Source organism: Notolepis coatsorum (genome assembly GCF_963971535.1).
Source record: "Notolepis coatsorum genome assembly, chromosome: 6".
NCBI classification, from domain to species: Eukaryota; Metazoa; Chordata; class Actinopteri; order Aulopiformes; family Paralepididae; genus Notolepis; species Notolepis coatsorum.
In genome coordinates this window covers 5,916,187-5,930,610 of record NC_140170.1, presented here as the reverse complement: position 1 = coordinate 5,930,610, position 14,424 = coordinate 5,916,187, and the positions used below count along the sequence as shown (strand labels likewise).

The following is a 14,424-nucleotide window of genomic DNA, read 5'->3' as shown; positions in this document are numbered from 1 at the left end:
AGTGACGTCTGTTACACTGAATACTGAAGCTGAGTGCTAAAGTGACGTCTGTTACACTGAATACTGAAGCTGAGTGCTAAAGTGACTCATGTTACACTGAATACTGAAGCTGAGTGCTAAAGTGACGCATGTTACACTGAATACTGAAGCTGAGTGCTAAAGTGACGTCTGTTACACTGAATACTGAAGCTGAGTGATAAAGTGACGCATGTTACACTGAATACTGAAGCTGAGTGCTAAAGTGACGCATGTTACACTGAATACTGAAGCTGAGTGCTAAAGTGACGTCTGTTACACTGAATACTGAAGCTGAGTGCTAAAGTGACGTATGTTACACTGAATACTGATGCATTCGCTTTACTGAACAGTACAGACATAGACCATTAGTTTGGGGTCACTGGACAAAAAATATTGAGATATATAATCCATTTTCTGTCTAAAATGCTGAAAATCTAGTCTCTTTGCTTTTGATTTCTCATGTTACACAATGTTTCTTGGTGGTATCAAGTTTTAGGATTAGGGAAATGTTCCTGACTCCATGTACTAGCCTGGTATGGAATCTGTTAGAGGAATCACCAGAGACCCCACGGTGGTATGGAATCTGTTCAAGGTGGGCTTAGGCCTGTTTTTATTTTTTAAATTTTTTATAAATGTTTTATAACTAACCTTACTGTCGTGCACTTGTCCTAATAAACTAACCTACACTGTAGCACTCAACACTTTGATGCACATTGTTACTCAGCTGATAGAGTTGTACCCTTCTTGCTGTCTTGTCGTACAGAACTTGTAAGTCGCTTTGGATAAAAGCGTCTGAGCTAAATGACTAAATGTAAATGTAAAAATTGTGGGAGTGCAAGAAGGATGAGACGGTAATAATAATAATAATAATAATGCATTTTATTTAAAGGCGCCTTTCTGAGCACCCAAGGTCGCCGCACAGGGTTAAAAACAAATACAATTACACACAGTAAAAACACAATATTATATTACAGAGTTACACATAGGGGAGAAGTTATAATAAACTTAAAATGAAGGTGAATATGCAGAATATAACAGATGTGTTTTGAGACGGGAAACAAAGGTGGGGAGGTTGTTGTATTGCACGGATGTCTCGATCAACGTACAAGTGACAGCCGCCACATTATATTGATACTTTGGTGTCACTGTATTGATATATTGTGTACGACAGTGGCTCAGGAGGTAGAACGGTCGTCTGGTAATCGGAAGGTTCCCAGTTCGATTCCCGCTCCCCCCAGGCAGTGTGTCCTTGAGCAAGACACTTAACCCCTAATTGCCCCGAATGAGCAGGTTGGCACCTTGCATGGTTGCCTCCGCCATCGGTCTGTGAATGTGTGAGTGAATGTGAGGAACAAAATTGGATAAAAAAGAGATATATAAATGCACCATTTACCATTTATATAATATCGGCACATAAAATATCAATATATATTGCTGTATCGATTTGTTCCCCCCACCCCCGATATCTGTGTTTCCCTACTTACGGAGCATGCGTTTGTATGTCAATTTCTCCTCGCACCTCATATCTTCCTCCTTTCATTGGAGCGCTGCCTATTCTACCTTCTGCTGATGCCAAAACAAGCCAAAGGCTGTTTCCTTTGCCCAATAACAAATAACAAATATAAAAAAAGAATTCAAAGCTGGTCCCTTCACTATATCATAATGGCAAATGGCTGCATTTATATAGCAGCTTTTATCCAAAGCGCGTCACAATTTGTTCCTCACATTTTACCCGTTCACACACCGACGGCGGAGGCAACCATGCAAGGTGCCGACCTGCTCATCGGGAGCAAACGGGGTTAAGTGTCTTGCTCAAGGACACTTCGACACGCTACCCAGGAAGAGCGGGAATCGAACCGGGAACCTCCGGATTACCAGACGACTGCTCTACCTCCCGAGCCACTGTCGCCCCCATATCAAGTCCAACTCCATATTTACAGAGAATAGTTGTGACAACAGAGGGAGACATAATCTTGGTCACGAGTGTATGATCTGAAATAGCTGACTGTAGCAAGACTGGGTGATACAACCCCCCCCCCCCAACTCTCGGAGACTATTTCAATGCTTCCAGACCAGCATTGAAACGTTCTGCAACGTTCACACACACAGGTCAGTATAAGGATAAGTATAATTACGACTAATTGTCTTAGTCTAGTGGTGAGAGGTGCGTTTGTATCAGGGTGGGTGTCTTAGTCTAGTGGTGAGAGCTGTGTTTGTATCAGGGTGGGTGGTTGTCTTAGTCTAGTGGTGAGAGCTGTGTTTGTATCAGAGTGGGTGGGTGGGTGTCTTAGTCTAGTGGTGAGAGCTGTATTTGTATCAGAGTGGGTGGGTGGGTGTCTTAGTCTAGTGGTGAGAGCTGTGTTTGCATCAGGGTGGGTGGGTGTCTTAGTGAGAGCTGTGTTTGTATCAGGGTGGGTGTCTTAGTCTAGTGGTGAGAGCTGTGTTTGTATCAGAGTGGGTGTCTTAGTCTAGTGGTGAGAGCTGTGTTAGTATCAGAGTGGGTGTATTAGTCTAGTGGTGAGAGCTGTGTTTGTATCAGGGTGGAGGTCTTTGTCTAGTGGTGAGAGCTGTGTTAGTATCAGGGTGGGTGTCTTAGTCTAGTGGTGAGAGCTGTGTTAGTATCAGGGTGGGTGTCTTAGTCTAGTGGTGAGAGCTGTGTTTGTATCAGAGTGGGTGTATTAGTCTAGTGGTGAGAGCTGTGTTTGTATCAGGGTGGAGGTCTTAGTCTAGTGGTGAGAGCTGCGTTTGTATCAGGGTGGGTGTATTAGTCTAGTGGTGAGAGCTGTGTTTGTATCAGGGTGGGTGTCTTAGTCTAGTGGTGAGAGCTGTGTTTGTATCAGGGTGGGTGTCTTAGTCTAGTGGTGAGAGCTGTGTTTGTATCAGGGTGGGTGTCTTAGTCTAGTGGTGAGAGCTGTGTTTGTATCAGGGTGGAGGTCTTTGTCTTAGTCTAGTGGTGAGAGCTGTGTTTGTATCAGGGTGGGTGTCTTAGTCTAGTGGTGAGAGCTGTGTTTGTATCAGGGTGGGTGTCTTAGTCTAGTGGTGAGAGCTGTGTTTGTATCAGGGTGGAGGTCTTTGTCTTAGTCTAGTGGTGAGAGCTGTGTTTGTATCAGGGTGGGTGTCTTAGTCTAGTGGTGAGAGCTGTGTTTGTATCAGGGTGGGTGTCTTAGTCTAGTGGTGAGAGCTGTGTTTGTATCAGGGTGGGTGTCTTACGGCACGGGCACACTGCTAACGAATGAATTTCACGCGCGGCTCCCTCGTGAGATTGCGCGCCTGGTCAGGCACACTGGACCTACGACTTGAGCGCGCGGAAGCGCACCGAGGAAGGCACATTTACATTGGGACAGCGACAATACGCGTGGCGCACGCCTCCCACGCCGCCTCGAATAGGATTGAAGCGAAAATAGCTTGCCGCTCGGGAGCCGCTCGGGAGCCGCTTGCGAGGCGCGCTCCCGCTTGCGGCCAGTGTGCCTACTATCGTCCGTTAACATGGGAGCGGAAGTGAAGAGGCAGCCGCCCGTCCGTCCGTGTTCATTCGTCAGCAGTGTGCCCGTGCCGTAAGTCTAGTGATGACTGAGAGCTGTGTTTGTATCAGGGTGGGTGTCTTAGTCTAGTGGTGAGAGCTGTGTTTGTATCAGGGTGGGTGTCTTAGTCTAGTGGTGAGAGCTGTGTTTGTATCAGGGTGGTTGTCTTAGTCTAGTGGTGAGAGCTGTGTTTGTATCAGGGTGGGTGTCTTAGTCTAGTGGTGAGAGCTGTGTTTGTATCAGGGTGGAGGTCTTAGTCTAGTGGTGAGAGCTGTGTTTGTATCAGGGTGGGTGTCTTAGTCTAGTGGTGAGAGCTGTGTTTGTATCAGGGTGGGTGTCTTAGTCTAGTAGTGGTGAGAGCTGTGTTTGTATCAGGGTGGAGGTCTTAGTCTAGTGGTGAGAGCTGTGTTTGTATCAGGGTGGGTGTCTTAGTCTAGTGGTGAGAGCTGTGTTTGTATCAGGGTGGGTGTCTTAGTCTAGTGGTGAGAGCTGTGTTTGTATCAGGGTGGGTGTCTTAGTCTAGTGGTGAGAGCTGTGTTTGTATCAGGGTGGAGGTCTTAGTCTAGTGGTGAGAGCTGTGTTTGTATCAGGGTGGAGGTCTTAGTCTAGTGGTGAGAGCTGTGTTTGTATCAGGGTGGGTGTCTTAGTCTAGTGGTGAGAGCTGTGTTTGTATCAGGGTGGGTGTCTTAGTCTAGTGGTGAGAGCTGTGTTTGTATCAGGGTGGGTGTCTTAGTCTAGTGGTGAGAGCTGTGTTTGTATCAGGGTGGGTGTCTTAGTCTAGTGGTGAGAGCTGTGTTTGTATCAGGGTGGTTGTCTTAGTCTAGTGGTGAGAGCTGTGTTTGTATCAGGGTGGGTGAGTACTTACTCTAGTGGTGAGAGCACTCACCTAGAGCCATATGAAATGTTTTGTTTGTCTAAGATTTAAAAAGGTTTAAACTTTACAGCACTGACAATGTTGAACAAAGTGCTGTACAAGTCCCACAACATAAAAAAAAAAAAAAAGGAAAAAAAAATTTAATAGTTGATTCCATTTTTATTGCTCAATTCCGTGATCGCGGATTCCATATGGCTCTACACTCACCCGCAACCACAATCATTGTTGTTTCGACTCCCGGTCACAGCATTTGTTTTGGACTTTTGCCCATACGAAATGTAAATATATTACTTATCCAACACGTAAATATATTACTTATGGCTATAACATAATGTAAATTATGTACCTTTTTTCCTGTGGTCAATTATTTACATTTTGGGCTCCCTCCTCCCTCTCAACACGAGTTGAAGCTGCTGTTTGGGGGGCGAATCACAGCACTGTGAAGACCAACTGAGAGCAACACGGCATGCAATGATCTTGTCTTCATGATCGTGGGAACCCAACATTTTTAATTGAAATTGAAACTCAATAGGGCGGCTGAGTGGCGCAGTGGGCAAGGCGCTCGCCACTAACGCGGGAAATGCTGGTATCGAGCCCAGCGCTCTGCGTTGCTACCGGCTTGACCGGTCGTCATACTAACACAATTGGCAGTGTTAGAGGGTGGGGAAGCCGGTGGGTGGGGATTGGACGTTGTGGACAGCGGCTCCTACAGGTCGGTTGGGTGACGCCGGTGCAGCGGAAACAGGAAGTATCGGGGGCAGCGTGAGCCTCCTCGCCACAGAGTTCGAGCTGCTGCGGTGAAAAGATGCGACAGGCTGCCTCCTCGTATACCGGAGGGGACACATGATGCAAGGCTTCTATCCTCACTACAGCCGACCAGTGGGAGGCATAGTCTAGCAACGTTCAAGACAGGGGAGGGGAGAATTGGAAATACGAAATTGGGATGGGAGAAAATAGAAAACGGGGAGAAAAAAAGTGAGAAAAAAAAATATTGAAACTCAATGAATCGCCCCGGCCCTACTCTGTAGTACCACACCTTCACAGCCGAGAGCAGAACCAACCCCACTCCTCCCACACGAGTCATCCCCTCCTTCTCACACTCCCTCTCCTTAGCCTTGCTAAGCTCCAGGCCATCGTGGACAATAAACCCCTCCCACCCACGATACACAGACTTGGCTGACAGGAGGAGCATTTTCAGTGCTAGACTAATAATAATAATAAATGCAGCACTGAACGGCACAGGAAGTCCTTCATTCCGACAGCCATCAGACTTTACAATGCATCTCTGTGCCTCATTGAGCACAGAGTGACAGAACCATCTTCCTGGACTCTTACATTTAAAACAACATTGTCAAATTACACTTACTGTACACTTAATGTAGATCTCTGTATTTTTTTACTGTATATTTTATTTTATATCTGCAGAGGGCCTCTGCTTTCTGACAGGCTGCTTGGCACACTGACAGCTGCTCCTTTCAGACTCACGGATGATCTCTCTCTTATTTTACATTAGATTGTACATACATAACAGAGGGAATGTGAAATGTGAATCCCGGACTGTAGTTTATTATTATTCTGTTATTCTTAGGCTTATTTTATTCCTTATTCTTAGGCATTTTTTTGTTATTCTTATTCGTGATTTGTTTTGTCTACCTAAATGTTTACTGTGAGCGATTTGTAGTGCCAAATTTCCCTCGGGATGATTAAAGTATTTATTTCTATCCCTCCCTCCCTCCCTCCCTCCCTCCCTCCCTCCCTCCCTCCCTCCCTCCCTCCCTCCCCTCCCTCCCTCCCTCCCTCCAGGATCCAGCAGGAGGTCCCCAGCCGGGCGGTCCTGGAGCAGGAGATGGCGTGGATGAAGGAGCACCTCTCCACGCTGGGCTCCCCCGTGGTGCTCTGCCACAACGACCTGCTCTGCAAGAACATCATCCGCAACGGCAAAGAAGGTGGGCGTCTGGGCCGGGCGAGGCTCCAGCCTTTGAGTTAACAAGCAGGGTCCCGTGGGGTCTTGAAAACCTTAACCCTCTAAAGCTGAGTGTCGTGCCCCCCCACACAACACTAGACATTAGGGGTGTAAAGGTACACGTCTCCGTACCGAACCGTTTCAGTGCTGGACCTTGGGTTCAGTACGGCTGTGTACCGAACGAATACAACGGTATGTTCTAACCACTAACGACCGCCCACCGGGGGCTGTTTATTTCACAATCTAATATAATATATATATATTTTTTTACAAGTCGATTATTCATAGGCCTGCCACGATAACACATTTTGCTGGGCGATTAATTGCCCCCGAAAATATCGCGATAAGCGATATTATTGCGACCGGTTAGAGAATTCTTTTTTTTGGAGAAATTTATTTCCCAAAACTTTTATTTTGAAGCCCACCGCTCCGTCTTTTCCGGTGTTTAAGACTTTTATTTTGAAGCCCACCGACCGGACCGGAAGTATTGTTGTGATTATCAGGTACTTTTTGGGTACCAGAAAAGTCACGTGAAACACTGCAGACCACTGAATAGAGACGCGTCTCTAGGATTTCATAATCATTATGTTTGCAGCAGGCACAAGTGCAATAAACAAAGGATACAGTCACTGTGTATTCTGCCTCATTTATTGATTAAACAAAACCGACATCAACACAATTTGCCACCGAGCGGAGAGTTTAGTCTCGCAAAAAGATCGCTGACTTGTTAAGGCTTGTTGTTAGGTTAGGTGCTAATGTTGTGCTAGCGTTTTAGCATGGCTATCGTACATAGCGTGATCAATATAACTCGCTATTGATTGTTTGTATGAGTAACGTTAATGCTAGTAGAATAGACACAACGTGAGGTAATCACCATCCATTTTAAACCGGTTATTACCTAATGCTAACGTTAGCAAATAGACGCGACTGGTAACGTTACAGCTTGTTAGCCTAATGCTCGTTAACGTTAGCATAGACAGCCTAGCTAACGTTAACGCTTGTAGAATAGACACAATGAGAGGTAACGTTAGCGTTAGCAGAATAGACACAACGAGGGTCTCGTTAATGTTGTTATTGATTGATTGATTGAAAACTGTGTTTACTCTGTTTGTATGAGTAACGTTAATGCTAGTAGAATAGACACAATGAGGGGTAACGTTAGCCCCACGGAGCTCCTGTGCTGTGCTCTGTAGTAAAGCCAGCGGCCCGCCTCCCAACACGGACAGTGACTGACAAGGGGCACTGGGTCCGCCTCATTAAAACAAACGCGCAAATAGCAATTAATCGCGCCCGTCAAAATCATTGCATTCATTTTAATTATCGCGGCAATTAATCGATTTATTGCTTATCGCGGCAGGCCTAATTATTCATTTCAATATAGAATATTCGTTGACAGCCCTACAAGTAGAATTAGTTACTGCACACTACATCACCCCTGAGTGGAACATGGAAAGCCAAACTTTCCCCCACTGTACCGAAAACCTGTACCCAACCGTGACTTCAAACCAGAGGTACGTACCGAACCGTGGTTTTTGTGTACCGTTACACCCCTACTAGACATATTTTGCAAAAACATAAAATATCTTTGGAACCGTTTGTGATAAAGACTTGCTTTAAATTGTATCTGAATCGGTTCAGATGAGCTCAGAGTGTATCTCTCCGTTGCCCACAAGCCGGCTGGCAGTGTGCGGAAGTATGGTTGTTTTCTCTTCCAAATGCATCTGCATCAAATCCGCTGTATCTATCAATCTATTTCTACATCTGTCACTGAGCTTTTAGCCTATAGCCAATGGAAATGCTAGAAATGGTCACGTGGGCTGGGAGAACCAATGGGAAAATTCCTATCGTTCCTCTTTACCCCAGTACGCTCCGCAGATTGGTCCGTCAGACTGACACGTGCTCCTTTGCGCATGACGGGGGATAGAGAGAGACGCTTTATCCCTGGTTTTATAATAAAATGGCTATAGAGCTATAATGTTCAACAAGCATTGGAACGTGTGGAGGATGATCTCTATAATATAAATGAAAAGGACTCTGAGCCAGAATGCTGGGACAGTGATGACGTCAATCATAGTGAAGGATCTGATGCGTTTGAAGTGGTCTGACAACTACATAATCTATTGTGCAGCTTGAATGAAAATCACCTGTTGATGATTCATGTGTGTAACAATGCTATTTGGATGAGATGCAGAGAGGGACATTAATAGGACAATAGGTTCAACTACCAGCAGGGGGCCTTTTTGTGTGGAGTGTTCTCCCCTTGTTTGCGTGGGTTGACCACAAGGTACCCTAACTGGACCACTGACCCACTAGATGACCACACATCACCACAAGGTACCCTAACTGGACCACTGACCCACTAGATGACCACACATGGCCACAAGGTACCCTAACTGGACCACTGACCCACTAGATGACCACACATCACCACAAGGTACCCTAACTGGACCACTGACCCACTAGATGACCACACATCACCACAAGGTACCCTAACTGGACCACTGACCCACTAGATGACCACACATCACCACAAGGTACCCTAACTGGACCACTGACCCACTAGATGACCACACATCACCACAAGGTACCCTAACTGGACCACTGACCCACTAGATGACCACACATCACCACAAGGTACCCTAACTGGACTACTGACCCACTAGATGACCACACATCACCACAAGGTACCCTAACTGGACCACTGACCCACTAGATGACCACACATGGCCACAAGGTACCCTAACTGGACCACTGACCCACTAGATGACCACACATCACCACAAGGTGCCCTAACTGGACCACTGACCCACTAGATGACCACACATGGCCACAAGGTACCCTAACTGGACCACTGACCCACTAGATGACCACACATCACCACAAGGTGCCCTAACTGGACCACTGACCCACTAGATGACCACACATGGCCACAAGGTACCCTAACTGGACCACTGACCCACTAGATGACCACACATCACCACAAGGTACCCTAACTGGACCACTGACCCACTAGATGACCACACATCACCACAAGGTACCCTAACTGGACCACTGACCCACTAGATGACCACACATCACCACAAGGTGCCCTAACTGGACCACTGACCCACTAGATGACCACACATCACCACAAGGTACCCTAACTGGACCACTGACCCACTAGATGACCACACATCACCACAAGGTGCCCTAACTGGACCACTGACCCACTAGATGACCACACATGGCCACAAGGTACCCTAACTGGACCACTGACCCACTAGATGACCACACATCACCACAAGGTGCCCTAACTGGACCACTGACCCACTAGATGACCACACATGGCCACAAGGTACCCTAACTGGACCACTGACCCACTAGATGACCACACATGGCCACAAGGTACCCTAACTGGACCACTGACCCACTAGATGACCACACATGGCCACAAGGTACCCTAACTGGACCACTGACCCACTAGATGACCACACATCACCACAAGGTGCCCTAACTGGACCACTGACCCACTAGATGACCACACATCACCACAAGGTGCCCTAACTGGACCACTGACCCACTAGATGACCACAAGGTGCCCTAACTGGACCACTGACCCACTAGATGACCACACGGTACTCTAACTGGACCTCTGAACCACTAGATGACCACACGGTACTCTAACTGGACCTCTGAACCACTAGATGACCACACGGTACTCTAACTGGACCTCTGAACCACTAGATGACCACACGGTACTCTAACTGGACCTCTGAACCACTAGATGACCACACGGTACCCTAACTGGACCTCTGAACCACTAGATGACCACACGGTACCCTAACTGGACCTCTGAACCACTAGATGACCACACATGGCCACAAGGTACCCTAACTGGACCACTGACCCACTAGATGACCACACATCACCACAAGGTGCCCTAACTGGACCACTGACCCACTAGATGACCACACATGGCCACAAGGTACCCTAACTGGACCACTGACCCACTAGATGACCACACATCACCACAAGGTGCCCTAACTGGACCACTGACCCACTAGATGACCACACATGGCCACAAGGTGCCCTAACTGGACCACTGACCCACTAGATGACCACACATCACCACAAGGTGCCCTAACTGGACCACTGACCCACTAGATGACCACACATGGCCACAAGGTGCCCTAACTGGACCACTGACCCACTAGATGACCACACATCACCACAAGGTGCCCTAACTGGACCACTGACCCACTAGATGACCACACATCACCACAAGGTGCCCTAACTGGACCACTGACCCACTAGATGACCACACATGGCCACAAGGTACCCTAACTGGACCACTGACCCACTAGATGACCACACATCACCACAAGGTACCCTAACTGGACCACTGACCCACTAGATGACCACACATCACCACAAGGTACCCTAACTGGACCACTGACCCACTAGATGACCACACATCACCACAAGGTATCCTAACTGGACCACTGACCCACTAGATGACCACACATCACCACAAGGTGCCCTAACTGGACCACTGACCCACTAGATGACCACACATGGCCACAAGGTACCCTAACTGGACCACTGACCCACTAGATGACCACACATCACCACAAGGTGCCCTAACTGGACCACTGACCCACTAGATGACCACACATGGCCACAAGGTACCCTAACTGGACCACTGACCCACTAGATGACCACACATGGCCACAAGGTACCCTAACTGGACCACTGACCCACTAGATGACCACACATCACCACAAGGTGCCCTAACTGGACCACTGACCCACTAGATGACCACACATCACCACAAGGTGCCCTAACTGGACCACTGACCCACTAGATGACCACAAGGTGCCCTAACTGGACCACTGACCCACTAGATGACCACACGGTACTCTAACTGGACCTCTGAACCACTAGATGACCACACGGTACTCTAACTGGACCTCTGAACCACTAGATGACCACACGGTACTCTAACTGGACCTCTGAACCACTAGATGACCACACGGTACTCTAACTGGACCTCTGAACCACTAGATGACCACACGGTACCCTAACTGGACCTCTGAACCACTAGATGACCACACATGGGAGCTGGTGCGGAGCATCCCACTAGTCCGGTTAGCGAGCCGGTGCAAGCCAATGCAGAGCTTCGTATTCTCTGCAAATGTCTCATTTTGTTCTTTTGAACCCGACGGTTTGTTTCCGCAACGAAAAATACATTCATGCTATCTACTGTAGAATATGGAGAATTAGCATAATGTGCAACTTGAGATTCAAAGTAGCGATGGGCCTTTTCAATTTTCACAAATAATTAAGCTAAACAAAACTGCACAGAAATGTCACCAGGTACCCGGTCTACCTCTGTCCTGTTGACTATTGCATGTTTAATTTATTTTCAAACCTTTATTTATACTCGAGAGGCAACTGAGGTTTCCCTCATTTACAGTCACGTCAAGTGTACAATAAGCAAAAAAAGATAAGTCATACATTCACACATCATATCATTTAACAATAAGACAACAACATGAGGCAAAGAGCAAGGATAACAAATCAATTAAAACATGTACAACTTGATCGACAAAGGTTGGAGATCAAGGTTTTAAACTCTGCAACAGAGGGGAGAATCTCTAGCTCTAAGGCAGGGCTGTACGTTAACTTTTTTTGCACATAGCACTGGTGCTACAGAGGTTGATAGTTTTGTAGCACAGGCCAAAATCTTGTAGCACGAGTATAAAACGTCTCTAAAATCTCTAAAAACAACCACAAGTAGTGCAGTTCATTACTTAAATAGGTATGTGACTGGCAAGGGACATGAATCTTGCATACAGGGCACACAAAATCCAAACTTTAACAAGAAATGCTTTTAGACAAATTCTTTCTTTATTTGCCCATAATGTAAAACAAAAAGAACAAGGACATAACCATATAACCGATATGAAGCAGTCCGAGACCAGGCAGCGCTGGTGTGGACTCAGATTACAGGGAAAGCTAGAAACCAACCTAGAAACACCTAGAAACCAACATAACAAATAGATATAATGCATACAAACACCTGTACATATTTGTGGAACCAAATAAATAAATGTATTATTATTATTATTATTATTATTATTATTATTATTATTATTATTATTATTATTATTATTATTATTATTATTCGTGTGTGTGTGTGTGCGTGCGTGTGTGTGTGTGTGTGTGCACTGCACACGTGTCACAGTTCCAGCATCATGTCTGCTGGCCACTTTTTCAGATCCACACACACACACACACACACACACACACACACACACACACACACACTATTGCATTAATCAGAACTAAGTACAAGGAACTCTGCATGAATGAAAAGGGCTTTATAAATAAAATGAATTATTATTATTATTACCTTATTTGCATATTGTCTCGTTATTAGATAGATAGATAGATTGATTGATAGATAATTAATACTTTATTGATCCCGGAGGGGAATTTAAGTAGCCATACGATGGAGTTCTTTTTACAGAGTAAAATTAGCGGCTTAAATTTAGTGAACAGCATTTCTTCCTTGGCGATGCAATATGCCACATTCATCTTAAACTTTACCTCACGGAGATCAGCATCATCCGCTCTGGTCGTCTGTTTACTCAGCGAGTGCAAGAGGGTGCGGGAGTAGGATTTTGCAGAACACCGGCCCGCGCTCAGGAGTTTGTTTAGCGTTGAAGGCATCCCGGGCAAGAATGTGTCGATGGGACGTATTGTGTTTATTAATGTTATCCCTTTTTAGGATATTGTTACCCGCGAGTCAAGGGATTCTCTGATCGGATCTTTTCCGGAGTCTCCCGGCACCAGTGACAGAATAATAATAGCTGTGCTTCCTCATTAAAAAATATCCACGGAAAATCATTTTCCCACTCTGCGTTATATCTGTACATCTTGTTAATCTTCTCCTTTTGTCTCGTTTCTATTAACGGTGGTCCCTCTCGGGCTCGTTTGGGGTTTTGATCTTGTACTTCTTTTGTTGGATTTAATACCTTAAAAAAGCGCTTCATCTTGTCGAAGTCACCCAGTCAGTGTACATTGAGCTCGCAACTTAGTCGCGGGGATATTGTTCGCTAGGGATTATGGGATTTGGTGTTTGATTATGGACTCTACGCGAGACGGGACATTGTTTTTAATCGCACGAGACTACAAGTACCAAGTGGATAGCGTGGCGCTGTGGTCCATTCAATTTACCGTCACACTTTATTTTTTTTTGCTTGCTCCACGGGCCATCGCACCAGTGCTACTGAAGTCAATTCATTCATCGCACAGACTGACGTCAGTGTCGCACGTGCGACATATATGTCGCAATGTACAGGCCTGTCTAAGGACTGTTGGAGTTCATTCCATGAGCTACAGGGGCATCATAACAAAACCACTACGAGTACTCCAGCTACAACTACCCGGCCTTTGACATTGGACCTCTAACCCTAACCTGTTCCACATGTCTGATATCTTGTCCTTCTCCTCTCGTTACCTCCAGGTCATGTCCGTTTCATAGACTACGAGTACTCCAGCTACAACTACCAGGCCTTTGACATTGGAAACCACTTCAATGAATTTGCAGGTATGTAGGGGTGAGACTCTCACCATTTGATTTTGATTCTTGGGGTCATGATTCGATTTAAAAAATCGATTCTCGATTTATCTAGGCAATTTGATATATTAGATACTAGATATGGTATTTGATAGATTAGATATTAGATATGGTATTTGATAGATTGGATACTAGATATTAGGGGTGTAACGGTACACATATTCGTACCGAAATGGACCTTCGATTTAGTACGCGTTGTGTACAGAACGAATGCAACGTTACTTTAACCACTATCGCAGTGGTGCCCAACCAGTCGACCTCGATTGACCGGTAGATTGCGCGCTGGTTTCAAGTAGACCATGAGATTATTTATAGGGGTGCACCGATGTATCGGTCGGGTATCGGTATTTGCCTTGTTGACTGCAATCGGCCTATCGGCTGATAAGCTCGAATGTGCCGATGGCAGTAGCCGATAAATATCCAT

General features: G+C 46.1%; 1 protein-coding gene across 1 annotated transcript in view; it reads left to right on the top strand.

Moving 5' to 3' along the window:
• The window catches only part of etnk2 (ethanolamine kinase 2), a 67,378-nt gene that overhangs the window by 39,154 nt on the left and 13,800 nt on the right, over positions 1 to 14,424 (top strand). The window contains exons 5-6 of the mRNA XM_084316290.1: positions 6,217 to 6,359; positions 13,887 to 13,970. Of these exons, the coding sequence (XP_084172416.1) occupies positions 6,217 to 6,359; positions 13,887 to 13,970 (227 nt within the window). The remainder of the gene's footprint in view (positions 1 to 6,216; positions 6,360 to 13,886; positions 13,971 to 14,424) is intronic.